At 39.5% G+C, this 15,606-nt stretch overlaps 1 protein-coding gene across 1 annotated transcript in view; it reads right to left on the bottom strand.

Moving 5' to 3' along the window:
• CLOCK (clock circadian regulator) overlaps nucleotides 1-15,606 on the bottom strand; it is a 37,956-nt gene that overhangs the window by 12,015 nt on the left and 10,335 nt on the right. The window contains exons 2-9 of the mRNA XM_026033524.1: nucleotides 8,709-8,822; nucleotides 6,700-6,790; nucleotides 5,536-5,595; nucleotides 4,939-5,087; nucleotides 3,944-4,035; nucleotides 2,444-2,533; nucleotides 1,490-1,610; nucleotides 840-953 (exon numbers count right to left, since the gene is read on the bottom strand). Of these exons, the coding sequence (XP_025889309.1) occupies nucleotides 840-953; nucleotides 1,490-1,610; nucleotides 2,444-2,533; nucleotides 3,944-4,035; nucleotides 4,939-5,087; nucleotides 5,536-5,595; nucleotides 6,700-6,746 (673 nt within the window). The 5' untranslated portion in view covers nucleotides 6,747-6,790; nucleotides 8,709-8,822. The remainder of the gene's footprint in view (nucleotides 1-839; nucleotides 954-1,489; nucleotides 1,611-2,443; nucleotides 2,534-3,943; nucleotides 4,036-4,938; nucleotides 5,088-5,535; nucleotides 5,596-6,699; nucleotides 6,791-8,708; nucleotides 8,823-15,606) is intronic.

A 15,606-nucleotide genomic window follows, 5' to 3' on the forward strand; every position in this document is an offset into this window, starting at 1 on the left:
GACATCAAAACTCTCTCATGTTCTTCAAACAGGCTCTAGTTCGACTCTGAATTAGAGCTTCTACCATGTAGACTGAAGTTTCCTTATACGATTTAAACTTACAGTTCCTCCTCGCTCTTCCTATCAGGTAGAGGAAAGCAGTATTTTCCTTCCTCTAGGCTCTCTCTTCTCACTCCTCTGTTCTCCAGTCTATCTTACCTTTTAAGTGATTATTTTTTAACTTATTACTGCTTTCACCGCTCTTCTCTAAACTCTATCCAACTGTTTTACCTCCTCCTGTTGTGCAGAGTCAAAAACTTCCTCCCAGATGCAAACATCTTGGTGCAAAGAAATGCAGAGGCATTATTTCACATCTTACATCGTATTTTAGACAGCTTTTCTTTATTTGCATAATTATTTGGTGAGCACTGATTACTCACGTTCAACCTGCACTCTACACTAATGCCTTTTTCTACAGGAGTGCTACCTACGTGGCTGTAAGCTTATTTTTTGTGCCTCCTGATATATTTATTTTTTCCTAAACATAGTTCTAGCAGTTGTTCGTACTGAACAGCTCTCTTTTTTTTTGCCCCCAAAACAATTTATTTCCTGAATTTCAGGTGGGACTCCTATTCTCTTCTTTAGTATCCCTACAGCTTCTTGCATCATGGCACAACCTGTGACCTACATCCATTTATCCAGAACTGAAAATGCTGATTAAAAGCAGGCACAGAAGAGATCCATAAAGATTCCATTTTAAAAGTGAATACAGGCAACTTCTGTAACCAGTTTTGCAGATACATACACTCATACACACATATATACACATGCACCACTTAAAGGTGGCTGAAATTACTTACCATTATTTAAACACTTGAAATTTCCTATAAATTTTACATATTCATATGTAGGTTGCTCTTTTGGATCTATCGTTCCTCGCAGCATATGGCAACAGAATTCTAGTTGATTTTTTGCTGAGAAAAGAATAACCAAAATTAAAAGGCTGTGTGCCTGATGAAGCACATGGGCAAATTGCTACTGCTTTTCATTTCATTAAGTTGCATATGTTATTGATTGTTGTAATTGTCTAAACAGCCTCTGCTTTTTACCAATTTGGTAGTAACTAATCTGAAGGAAAATTCCTTTAAAATTTGTGCACGAAGGGGATGAATGTTAAGGCTGCAGAAAACATATAAAAAATCCAAACAGCTGCCCCATAAGTTTATTGAAAAACAATACCCAAGACAACAACTTCTCTTGACAACAGCTAGAATTGTATAAACAAGCTATATAGACAAGTATTTTTAATATATATGAAACTCAAGGAGTGAAACAATACAGGATGAACATCTCTTCAGAGAAAAAGAGCACAAAATGCACATCCATCCAAGCCACATGGGTCACATTTCATTCTGTAGGGTTCACTCAATTATTTCTGCTTAAATAGTACTAGAAGAAAGTATTGCTAATACGCAATACAGAGCTAATAGGTTTTAGCACTGTTACTTACATTTTAAGTACTCTGGTGTCAATGAATCGCTTTCCAGCAGATGAGAAGACAATATTTTGTAAATTTCTGAATGCTCCCCCTCTGGGATAAAATTGAATATACTCTGATCCACAAGATCAGACTGAAATAAAAAGATATAATTACGCAAGCCATGCAATGTCACAAAGCTCAAAACTTTAATGAAAATAAAAAGGGAAAAAAAGAAAGAAAAACACACACACAGAGGTCAGATAAACAGCTATAAAATATTACTGACTCAGTAAGTCTACCTACTGGGATATGAATATTAAGCATGAAGAAAAAAAATATATATACATATATATATATTTTGACCTATCTGAAAGTTGACACTATGAATCATTGCACCACATTAAAATACACTGGAGTTTGTATTAATATCCATGGGATATAATAATTCCAAGGAAAGGAATATTTGAATTAGAAATTTCAGTGTTGTTTTAGTGTTGGTGGTGTCCAAAACATTAGAGAAGAGCTTCAGAACAAGAAATCAAGCCATCCTCTACATTACATAGGTCACTATGTTGCCATTAATTACATATAATTAGAATTTATCTTAGGAATAAATTTTATAATCAGTTCTGCAACTACATACACGGAACTGGCAATGTAATACCATAGACTCCACAGCATATGTGACCTTTAAAGGGTATTTTACATTCAGCTCTCAGTTATTTCAGTTACACTAAAGGCAGATATTGACTCTGCTACTTCATAATCCTTCCGAGCGCTGACTGCATTCTGTGTTTCCAAAGGAAATGTGTAGTAGAGGAGACAAATAACAGAAAGGAATTGTCCTGAGGAGAAGAGAGCAGCTTTGGAACAAAACGTACACGTGTGCTCTAACGTCAGGAGGACCAAAGATCAGGGCTTCTCATGGCCAAAGGGCTCTTGGAGACAAACCCGATACATGAACAGTCTGCAGTTCATACTTACTGGCAAATGTTCAAGTAAGGGAGTTACGCTTTCAGACACATATATTATACTTCCATCTGTCATAATTGCTAAAAAAAAACCATCAAGAGCCTGAAATTAAACATAATAGGCAGTTAAGCTATATTCAACACGGAAAGAAATGTAGACCAACTTTAGTTTATTCTAAAAACAAAAATACCTTTGGCTACTGACACTTGAATCTTGTTTCTGAACTACCAGCATTATATTTTCCATTCTGTTATGTTCTTAAATGATTTCTTAAATGTTTACAGAAGCAAGCCCATACACATCTCAACCACCCTTTCTCCCACGTCCCACCCTATCCACAGTTTTCAGTTCTATCATCATTTTAAATAATAAAAGATTATTATCTAACGGTAAAAGCAAGGAGAGGAAGAAAAGCTATAATGAAAAAAAATAATTCTGCATTTAAAGTTTCAGGAGTCTCAATCTCACTAAAAGAAATTTATAGTAAGATTTTTATTAAAACTTCAAAAGCCTAAGATCCAGTTTTGACTGCTTTATCTTTTACTCAAACCTATTTCCACTGATAACAACAGGACTATCTTATTTGAATACTACCAGACATAAAAGCATGAGAGAACCATATTTATAAATATGGTTAAAGCTCACATGTCTTTGGGAAAAGATTTTAAACTTATATTACCATGTTCTGATTTTATAGCCACTAACTCTATGAATGTGAATTTTGTAAAATATCTTGGTGAAAAACCCCAAAAAGAGCTACAAACCACCTCCTACAGCAGAAGCAACTAACGTTTTAGGGAAGGGAAAAAAAATTCAAAGAGGAAATGATTTTAAATACAAAAAATTTGGAACTTCTCAATTTTTAAATATCTACTTCAATAACCAGGTTTAACTCTGGAAAGAAAATAAAGTGTTTTTCCATTTACTTCAATATTTTTTGTTTAGCTATTATTGTAAATTGTTTTAATGGTAAGACGCATATCACTTGCTCTTATTTACAAGGAATCAACAGCTAAAACTGAAAGCTTGTTTTAACAGTAATCCAGTAAGTCAGGTAATCTTTAGCAAAGTAATACCTATATACCCCGCCCTCCAAACCGTAACATGCAAAGAAATTAAACTTTTTTTTTGTTCAGAAGATGTAGTGGATATGTTAAAAAAAACCTATTATGCTTACATGAAAATATTAACTATAACAACGGTTTATCTGACTAGATCAACCATTATCACTCCTTACAGTGATAATTCAAAATATCAATTTTACTGTGATGGTAAATACACATATTCTTGGACTTGCTCTGCTATAATATTTTATTTCTTTGAAAATACACTTAAAAGTGCTATTACGTGTAACTGTATATACAGAAAATCAGGTTGCTCACTTTGACGAAAGCATGCAATTAACAATTAAAATATGGAAGTGAAAAGACATTCCATTAAACAAAGATTTCACCGTTTTAATCAATCTCTGTGAGGAAATATTCTACTTCCAGGAAGAGAGAAGCAACGCACCTCTAACATTAACTGTGTGAACTCTTCATTACTAAGGAATGTCGGTTTCCAGTCCTGCCGAATTTCACTGGCATCTGATTGTGCAGTGATTTCTACAAACAAACACACATATAAGTATTAATATAAGTAGCAACATTCCAAAAAACATCATTTTTTTCTCCTACTAAGCGACCTACAAAACAGCAGGAAAAGACAAAAGTTGCTCAGTCTTCTCCAGTTTTCATTCATTAGCTATAAAGATGCTTACGGATATAGTAAGTATTCTCTCCACTATTTTACAAGGAGATTAGTCTCCTCTTCCCACCTGTCAGTCCCCATTGCCCCGGGAAGTGGGGCAAGCTTTGACCTCTGCCAAAAGACTGTTCCAGGAATTTCCATAGGAAATTCCTGCAGAGCGAAGCTAGCTGGCACAGGCTGACTTCAGCAATAATGGTAACGAGCTGTATGAGATGCACTGCAGTATGGAAAACAAGGAGTATAACAGTCTAAATTGATGAACACACTGTTCATAAATATGCATATATGAATATGTATAAATATGCATCTGTTTTAAATAGCTTTCCTTATTTTCTCATATAACCTAGTAGCTGCTTCTTTTGTTCTTGTTGCTTTCCATGTAGTATCTGTGCTCAGAAATTACTTGGGGAAAGAGAGAAAAAGCTCGTTTTCCTGAGACAAAAAGGAATTTTGGAGCTTACTTCTGACAGTGAACTACAAAGTGTTATACTAAGAACAGAAGTATACGGAAAAAGGATTTTACAGAAAGATCAAATAGCCATAAGAAAGTGTAAGTTTAGTGAAAACACAGATTTTTGGGTTGCCAAAAAATATCTAATCAATGCTACCACAAAATACCATTCTTGAGAAAAATTCCTTAAAAAGAGTTTTAAAATGCTTAGTGTTTCTTTCTGGTAAGTGATGTGTCATAAAAGTAAGTGGTAAGTGTCATAAAAAATCAAGAATCATGAACATTCTTCCATGTTGCAAAGAATTACCTTTGTGCTTCCGTAAAAAGTCAATGCTCTTCTGCAGTACAGTGGATTTGTCCATCTTCCGGGCATTACCTGGAAGCATGGAACCCAGCTCTTTGATAAGTACATTAAACTGATCTCTGCGTTTCTTTTCAGACTTGTTTCTAGACACTCTGAAAAAGAAAAGTGAAAGTATTTTATAACAACGACTTCTTCTATTAACCACTGCATACTAACTGGACATACTAACTAACATACTACTGCATAACTAACAGGTTTGTAATGCAAACTACCCTTTAAAATCTGCTGTGAGAATTGTTGCCAAAATAATTATTCTCAATTTATTCTCAAGTGACCATTTTTGGAAAACAACCTCTTGGCTCTGGTGGAGGGGTGCATTTGAGCCTTTAGAATGAAGTATAATTGGATAAAAGTACAAATAATTGAACTACAGTTAAAAATACACAAGATACCAGAAGTATAATAGTAAAAACAAATGCTCATGAAGATGGTTATTTATTTATTAGGCATCACAACTTCAGCCTCTCTAGAAATTTTCCTTGTAATCCTAGGTAGGTAAGTAGAGCACAAGCCTTTGCACTAAGTAACTGGAAAACTTACCTTTTTGCTTTATCTTTGTCATCTTCTTCCACCAACCCATCAAAAATGCTCCCATCATTCCTGGGGAAATATAAATAAATAAATGTCAGTGTGTAATGTTTCCTCCTTGCAGAGGCAATTACAATGAAGAAAAAATACTGAGAAAAGGCATTATCTCCAATACAACAAGAAACAAAACACTTGGTTTATTGTGCTATCTTGCAAGGTCCATCACCTTCTTCCTCAACTTGACAACTGTCCTTCCATGCACTTTTAGGTCTTAAAAATCTTTAAGAGGTCTTAAAATATCAGAACGAAAATGTATGTTCCTTTCACTCCCTCCTGACACCTCAGTGTATTTCTTGCATCACTTTTGTTTCCTTTTATTTTAAAGGCCAACACAAAACTGTCATGGTTTCCAAAACTGCTATATAATACACTTTCAGGTTTTATTTCTCTGACTTCTTCTCTATCTAGCAGCATTGCCTTCTTGCTGGCTTCTTTGTGTTCATTCTCAATTTTTCATCTTAATATCTTCCTTTCCTTGAGGCAAAGGTCTGTCTTTCTAGAAAGCTCACCTCAGCTCTGACCTACACCTGCCAAACCATCAAGCAATTGCACATTACAATAGGCAGTGTTGTTAGGAAGCAATAGTTTTGTATGTTATTATACAAACCTAAAGTTTTTAAAAGAAATTCATATATTCATAAAACCAAAATTACAGTAGAATTCAACACATCGGGAAATAAGACATCAGACACATATTTTAAAAGTTTAACTCTTCAGTTGCCTTTGTTATTTACTCAAAATGGGCTCAGCCTTCGGCAAGTTTGATGAAAACTTCATTTTTTTCAAATTCTCCAAAATGACAGTACAAAGCATATTAAGGACAGATGCTCACCTAAGCTACTGAAAAAAGGCCAGGTCACGAAATCTAAGAGAAACCAAGTCTCCAGCTATTGCTTTTCCACTGAAATAGGTTATGAGGCCACTTCACTGTCATATGCAACATCCCTAGTCATTTACATGTATTTGTTTCCCCAATCAAATACTAAAGTACTATTAAAAAAATAAAAAAGTAAACTTTAAAAATTAACTTGAATTAAACATATACGGTTCCACAGTTCAAAACAAGTGGTGCATTTTAAGATTCATCCCAAAGAGAAAGAACTACTATTTGCTTACCTGTCTGCAATGGAGCTCATTTTATGGGTGCTTATGGTAAAGAACATAACATATCACACTTTAGTCTTGTGGTAGACATTTGTACGTTTGCCTGTGAAAAGAAAAAAATAAAATGAAAACATGACTTCGAAAGAACAATCATGCTCTTCACTAGAGTATGTTAATGGTTACATTGGCTCAACACGGTGCTCTTAACCTTCTCCTCTCTTTTCTACCTTATCTAATGCAAAATTCATTAACATCACAGTCTGAACTAGAATATTTCATTCTACATGACAGTTTAAGAGAACACTGTTTCATTATAAGGCACAGTGAATGAACTTGGGCTAAGCCAACACAAAACCATCTTCTAGCTCTGAACTCAGGTATAGCTTTCTGTCCTTTGGGGTTTTTTTTTCCATTAATATACTAAAAAATATGATTTTGAAGGTTGAAAAGATACAAAGCAACCTCCTTAGAAGTAACACATTTAGAAACTATGCAAATAGAAAGCATTTGGAGAATAGTATTTCACAGCTAGTATTTCATACTTTATTTTTTTCTTGAGCACATTGTTAGACACGTGAAAAGCTGGCACTAAGATACCTGCAAGAACATGATCTCTATAAACTGTGTGAATGTTATAGCTCAGTCAGTCATTTCTTAAAGTAGCCACTTATTGATAATACGGTTTCAGCAGGAAGGCTTTGTTCTCAGAAGGAGTAATTTGTTTCTGCAAGCGTCAAATTCGATGGAGCTCCTAGTGTTAACAGCACAAGAAATATGGCAACTGCCGCACAATGATCCAGGCAGTGTGCAGAACATTCCAGGAAAATCTTGCTGGGAGTTTTGACCAGAAAGGGAAACTAAGGAAGAAAAATTCTGGCCCAAAGAAATGGCCTTGGGGTCTACAATAAGCCACAGACAGGCAGATTTGCCTCCCAAGATCAGGTCTTTCCCCGCAAGGGTGTCTGTGGGCAAACGCAGCAGCAGAGCAAGGACAGTGGGAGCCAACTGTCCCTTCATGGGACAAGCTCTTCAGAGCAACAACCGCTCTGCCCTTCCCCACACACCGCATCCCCCAAAGCAGCTGGCCAAGGATCCGGGAGCAACAGACCTACTCGAACATCCGTCAGAAGGAAAGTCCTGAAGAAGCTTTTGTTCCAGCTTTTGTCAAGGGCAATCTACAGGCAGGTTGCTCAACAGTAAAAAAGCAAACAAAAAACCCAAACAACTACAAAACATCACTCACTATCCTACCCCACCACCAACACTGGCACGAAATTAAGTTCGATATCAGAACACCGATTAGAAAGTTTTTCTCACGTAGCTTATACAATGTACATACAAATTCCTAATTTTTAGATCTACATTCATTTTCAAGCAAATCTGTTACCCAACATTATTGTTATCAAGAATAATATGAAATTCCATTGAACAAATGAGGCAATTTCACATTAACCTGCAAAAGAAAACTGTATAAACAGCTAACTGCAAAAACTCTTCACCTGTGACATAAATTACATTGTCATTAGGCAGAATCAGATTTTGACAGTAAGTATTTCCACTTTAGCAAAGCAAATCATTTCTAAAAATCAATAAATCATTCAAATGTTAGGGGATCCATATACTATGTCATGCTGAACGCTTTAATTTGGTATCCAAGACAAAGAGCTAAAAGTACTTTAAAGACTACAGGAAATGGTCACTAAGAATATGAAGTAAAAATTTTTTTTTAATCTCACTTAAGGGCCTGATCCTTCTCATCCAGAATGCAAAATGCTCAGTATTCTCAGCACTTACACAAGTCAATGGATATAACTGCAGAAATAATTCCAAATAATTCCTTTAAGTTCAATACAAAAAAAAATGAAGGACTTCATGCATTTTTCAGAGTCAAGTTCATTCACGTTGTGGGCAAAAAAATAGAAATAAATAAAAAAACCAAACACACTGCTTCATATCTGCTTCTCAACCACTCAGTGTTGATGATAAAGCCAATAGAATTTATTTATAGGAAATAATTTTACCTTTTACACTTTGAGGTTTGTTAAAGTGTGATGTTCAGTGATGAAAGGCTGCTGCTTCAGAACACTAACAGAGCTAAATGTATTCTCTTCTGCAGAAAAGCATTAAATCCCGAACTGTGAAAAAAACAAAAAGAAGAGAGTTTAGGTTTTAAATTAACAGTTCCAAACATACAATTTTATTTGAAAGCCAAGAGTAATTTATAAATGCAATGTCCTGCTTCAAATAAAGACCCAACTACTTGCCTAGCAGAATGCACCTTGCTTTAAAGTCGACACTTCTCTTCGATAAGGGAAACAATTTCGGTTCCGCCTCGAGCTCTCACGTTGGTTCATCTGAAATCCCGGTCACTCCTGCCCCCGGCGCCTCCCACAGCTCTGCAGCTCTGCTGTTACGTTCCCGTTCATTCCTCACGCTGCTACTTCCCACCTTTCCTGCCGGGATGTGCAGGGCCGGGAAGGCCCAGGCGCCTCTCCCGCTCATCCCAGTCACTGGAAGCTGCTGCTGCCGAAGCCAACGAGCAGAGTCGCCGGCCGCGTCGCTGCTGCTCCCCGGGCACGGCCTAATATTAACTCCTCCTTTCCAAACCCAGCTTAGAAACACTCCCATATTCATTCCAAGTTTACCTCGCAGACGCTCTCTTCCTACAACAACACTGCAGCAGTTTGATCAGCACCAGCTTCCAGTCTCTTTATGCCATTACTCTGCACGTGTATGGGCTTTCTTTCCGTTTCTTCCCTCAAACCAACTTTGCTTTTAAGGAAATTGAAGTCAGGTTTTTTCCCTCCCCTGTATCTCATTTCTCTCTGCCTTATTTACTGTTCTAAAAATAAATCTAGTGTTTTCTATGAAACATATTTCAACCAATACCTTTACAAGTTCTATTTTAAAACACATTCAATTTTAAAAGTTATGCTACTCCTAAATACTATCAAATACTAATTTTACTGAAAACATCGGTTTTATTGAAAATGCTGGAATTACTCCCTTTTTATATATATGTACACATATACATATATATATATGTATATATTCATTTAAAAAAGGCAAGTTTCTTCATCCCCAGCACCAGCTGAAGGCTTTTAAATGGTTAACATACTGATGAAAATACTACCATAGGAAGTTAAAGCAGAGCAGAATGATCTGTTACCAAGAGGAAAACAATTCCAGCATGATTCAGTGAAGTCACTTGTGCTCTTCTGGCCAAATAACCTGCTGGCCCATTGACCTACTTTTTTAGGTGCTTGCAGCCTCCTCTCCTGTTCTGTTTTGTTCTGTTTGACAAGTGCAAACATTAATAGCGACAAAGAGTCCCTCGGACGTGGAGGTTACAGTGCCTGCAACATGAAACCTGTGTTTTTAGACTGCTCCGAGCAGGAGAACTCTGCCAGCTTTCCCAGAGCTCACAGCAGAGTTTTAACGAGGAAAACTTTAGACCTCATCTCTGCAGAATGTGGAGGTATTTTTTTTCTGAAACCACAATTAAGCACTTAAGCTAAACAGCCCCGCGCGTAAGCACAAAAACAGACTTGGTAATGCATAAAACAGAAGCCAAAAAAAAAGGGGAAGTTAAAGGACATTTCAAAAGGGAATTCAAGATGAGAGGAGAGGAATATGTTCATGTCATAAATGAACAATAAGCTTAAAGCTAAAAGGAGACCTAACCACGGTGGAAAAGCTTTTGGAGCCACAACCACGCAGGTCTCCAAGGCAGGAGAAGCGGCCTCAGTGATGTGCAAGTGGGAAGGTCGGTCTCRGTGCCACTCCTCACCAGCACCCAGCACCACGGGTGCTCACAGGCCACGAGGCTCTCCAAAACTTCATTTTTTTAATGTTTATAACATGTAATTTTGCTTTTAGTTGCTCAATTTTTAACTACATCCAGTGAACGCTTTCAAACCCCTCTGCAATCAAGAGGGCTACAAACAGTACTTTGAAGAAAGCTTAGTTCCTCAATCAAGGAGCTCAGCAGCTGCCACGGACACACAAACTATTAATACCCCACGTTGCTACAAGGGCAGCACAACCTCAGCAGGGCAGCAGCTCTTGCATTTTGCTGCCCTGCCACCCAGGGGGCCACGAAGGCCCCATGTGGCCAAAGCAGCAGCATTCGGAACCAAAGACATAAAGCAAAAGCCGCCAGCCCAGGCAAAAAGTTCTCATGTTTGGAAGAAATCAGCAACTTCAGTCAATTTTATCATCTAGATCAGTGGGAATATTGCCAATATTCATACCTTACAAACAAATCCAAGGATTGAACAAACAGGCTACATTACGGCCTTGCTCACGAGAGATGTCCTGTCACGACTGGGCCGATAAAGGGACCAGGCAGTAGCAAACACGTTGCCTCTACTTAATTTTTGCACAATGTTAGTGACCAAAGGACTTAGATCTCCTCTACTTCACGTTACCAGTGGCCCTGCTAAATGTTTTTCAGAAAGTATCTATACTGTCCTCATACTGTGCAAAGATTTATATACAAATGTCTTGATTTTATAAGCAGTATTTTCATGAGCTTACAGCCTACAACCTTTAGATAGAGGGGCTTCCATCAACAGGACGAATAATTTCACCAGGAAAAGATCACAGGAAGAACACAAGAAACAACAGAGTTTCCAGCACCAGGTATATTTCAGCAAACAGAAGCAGATTAACACACTTAATACAACCTGATCTCCGCACCATAATCTCATTTTGCTAGGGGAACAAACTAGTGATTATAACCATTGAGGATTAGCTTGAGAGAAGATCTTGCTCAAAGAATCAGCCCCACGGCGCAGCAGCCTGCATTTACACAGCACCTCGTGGCACAGAGCAGCAAAACACCCTCACACCACTGTTACGTGTCCTGGGAAGGAGCCAAGGAGCAGGAGGAAAAGGAAAAGGATCGCGGAGAGCCACGACAGAGCCAGGAAGAGCCCAACCATATAAGCGCAGCACCATAAAAACGCTCCTCGTGGCAGATCCTGAAGTTTATGGAGGCCTTCCATAAGCTCTTGCTTATGAAGCCCTTGCTGGAGCACAGAAATGCCACCCCCTTGGACAACTTGGACTGCAGACTGTGGGGTCCTGCTGCACCTCGCACCACGCGGGGTGAGCAGAGATGATGCATRAGCCCACGAGCCCATTCGTTTCCACTCACCCTCACCCCGTTCTTGCCGTTCCTCTCCCACCTTTCCTGTTTTGCTCTTTCCCTCACAGTTATTCCCCCCTCACTATTTTTCTCTTCAGTGTATTCTCTTTTAGAGCATGTGGGGAGGAAGGAAGAAGGGAAATTTGTTTTAGTGTCTTTCTAGTAAGTGCAAACCTTTGTGAGAGGGCGAGAAATATGCACCCAAATTAACCATAACTGCCCTCTTATCTGACACAGGTTGGTGCAACAGAACAAGCTGGCACATTTGATGGAGATGCTCTTGCTCTTTGGCTTGCAACTGTGCACACACCAGCAGAGAGTAGATTAGGATAATGACTGATTGATCCCTTCTCCTATTCTCACTAATCAAAGACTACCTGTGAAAACGTTACCGTGTTAAAACTGACATCTGGCGACGTCTGTTTCATTTCCTACCTGAAAATAACAAGAGCAAAACAAAACAAAAGAGAGGGCTGAAAAAAACCTGTGTTACACAGCACCTTCACACGCTCCATCCACAGGGAAGCAGGGGAGAGGAGGGCTCCTTCTCCCCCAGGGCCCCATGCTCCTCGCTCCTTCATCAGCGAGTGGGTGAGGAAGAGGCTGCTCCAGCAGAGCCCGGGGCTCTGCAGAGGGCACCAAGGACCCATCGCTTGCAAAATCACGGAGAAGGGCACGGGGCGGCCGGCTGGTATCGGCTGCTGCCATCAGAATCAACTATCCCCTCCTAAACCTGCTCCCGAGGGACCTCCAGGAAAGAGGACCCCAGGCACCCTTCCTTCAATAATATATAAGGACATTAATAAGCATAACAGCAATACTGCTTGTAAATCCTGTGGAACTCATCTGTACCAGGGAAACACTGTGGCTGCACCTTACAATCCCACTGCCACAGTTCTGCTTCCGAAGCTCCACTCCTTGCCTCTTTTCCTTGACTTTTCCTGGAGGTTTTAAACCCTTCGGCTCCAGCCACATTCAAGAGCAAAACTGTGAGAGGCTGTGTTTAAATCAACCAACCTACATACCTTAATCACAGTTTTATATCTAACCTTCATTATGTTGTTCATATTACGTTCTTATCAAAAAGTGTGGCTTCTGATACCCCTGAGAATTGGCCAAGCTGACCAATAGGAATCCCTTAGCTCAAGTTGCTGCTGCTGGAACAGAATTGATGAAGCACGGGTTAGTTGTAACAGTACTTGCCCATCTAGCCATGCAACTCATTATCAAACCTGACTGAAAAACACTGTAAACATTGTAAAAAGTGTGTAAACAGTGTAAAAAAAGGGTGTAAAGCCTTTTTACACTGTGCTAAACCAGAAACAGTTTTTCACAACGCAAGTTAAGACAAATATCCTTATGGCTTTAATCAAGAGAAACGAACTTTTTAATTTTTACAACTCACAGGAGAAAATTTTCATGCCTGTGTAAATCTCCACTTACTTTAATGGGAATCTGAGCAGCCAGAACAGGCTACCTGCACATGGGCAGCTCAAGGACAGTGTCTGAACAAATATCCCCTGGGCTAAAATGAAAGTGCTCTGGGCTGTATGAAATCTGGACCTTCTGCTATTAAATTCTCTTCCCTCGCATGAGATGCCAAAACTTGGAATATTAGACAATGAGCAAATAAAACCCCATGCTTCCAATTCTTCTAAATGAGGATGGATAATGGACAGTTTGCTTTCAGAAGTTCAAGGCAGGAAATACCATACACACACTCAAAAGCTTAAATTACTGTCTGCAGAGTAGAGGTTGCCACACATAAAACTTGCATTTTCTTCACTTGTAAATTTCTTAAAATTAGCAGAATTTCTATCTATTGGATTTCTAAAATCTTCAGAGAAGCAAAAAGCCAAAAGATGCTCACCCTCTGTCTCTGCTGGACACGGCCTATGCAAGTTATTGCTGTAGTCCACACCTTTATCATGTAACAGAAACTTGGAAGTACAGCTATTGTGGCCCATTCATTTTTCACCTTAGCTTTTCAGAGGCAACCTATTTCATACTAACCTGAACAAATCTTTGCTTGAAGACAACACTATCACATCAAGAATTGCCTGCTATCTCCCAGTTACATAAACATTAAAACAGGAGGGGGAAGGGAAGCCTAATACAGAAAAAAGAGAACCAGCTTTTATAGGAGATACAAAGATCTATTCCTAATTTGTGGACAGCCATTCCTACTCACCTAGGACATTCCTATTACCATTCCTACCTAGGACATTCCTATCATCATTTCCATTACCATTCCTACTCGCCTAGGACAAGGGAGCATGGATTAACTCCTTTCCCTGAATCAATCTGCAGGTAAAGAATTAACTCATCTAAAACACAGCAAGGCCGATACGTGTAGGTCACACAGACAACTATGTACTTACAGGCACTTCCCAAGCTGAGAGTCCTGTTTTTTGAACGCACCCTTATCAAACTTGCTGGCCACGCTGAAGTTTTTCACCAGCTTTTGCTTATCACTTGGGCCACTCCTGTGTTAAATCCCATCTTTTGACAGCATTAGTATTTGTGTGACCATGCAGTTAACAGGAGGTAAAACCTGCCCAGCCCCAAACCAACCCAAGCAGGGCTTCATTTAGCTTCATCAGCCGAATTTGTTTTGCCATCCAGCTGCTGAAAAGCTGCGCTGGCACAAGGGAAGGGGAAGCAGTGAAYCACCGGCGCAGACATCTTGCGGTATCAGTGCCAGCCCGTGCTGACCCACCCCGGGTGTTAAATCACAAGCARGGAACAAAATGGGCAGGAACGAGACTCGAACCCACGCTCGGAGAACGGAGCTGCTGCCGGCGAGGCCCGTTCCGCACCCGGACCCTGAAGCACCTGCACAAAGTCTCCCTTGCGCTGCTGCATCTCGTGTAACACCCCGGGACAAACAAAGCTTCTGCACAGCAGCTCGTTTATACACGATGGTCCAGGGCCTCTGACTATGGAAACAGAACAGGATTCATTCCCAGAGACAAGGGGAAACTCGAAAACCTGTGAAGCGGAGGCCTGAATCCCCAACAGGTCCTGCTGAGCAGTCATCAATGTGACCAGCAGCACAACAGCAAGAACTGGGATTATCGCTTTACAACCATCCTTAGCTCAGACCTCTGCATGGTGACTGTTCATCCAAAGGGATAATTGGAGGGAACTTTAATGAAAGAATGAATTGTGTATCACCTATTTGTAACTGTTACGGTTGCAGAAATTAACGGATRGATGCAGAAAAAAAACAGGACAGTGGCTAGCTTGGGAAAAACGCAGGTAACTCGGGAAAAAGGACTTGTGCTGCAGAAAGCTAACACTTGTTCTGAAATTTATTTACTCATCCCATTCATCTCATCTCAGGAGGCTTCTTATCTCATTCAGAAACACAAACATGTAGATAATGCACTTAAATACCCAGTGATTAATCGGTTTTAGGTCAGTCCTCAGCCTATGCAGTTATAGAAGCRCTTCTGAAGCTTAGATTTCCCACTGCAGGTGACTCGCACACAACTGAATATCCTGTAAAGCATTTACCAAGGGTGGGCTATTTGACTGCTTGAAGAACACAGCAGGCAGCACAATTCATCGGAAGGGACTTTACGAGAAAAAGAGAGGGTGAAACTTCACATTCATGTTACCATCAAACTCGAGGGTCAGCACTGCGCGGAGTCGCTGGAGCGCAGACCAGGGCAAACCCACCAAACACAGATCCCCTCCCTCCTCCCTGCACATCATCCTGGAGGTCGGGGAACAGAAGAGTGGGATTACAGGGGAACAGAAGA

Source organism: Nothoprocta perdicaria, unplaced genomic scaffold (assembly GCF_003342845.1).
Source record: "Nothoprocta perdicaria isolate Ctin4 unplaced genomic scaffold, notPer1 scaffold_13, whole genome shotgun sequence".
In the NCBI taxonomy this organism is placed as follows: Eukaryota; Metazoa; Chordata; class Aves; order Tinamiformes; family Tinamidae; genus Nothoprocta; species Nothoprocta perdicaria.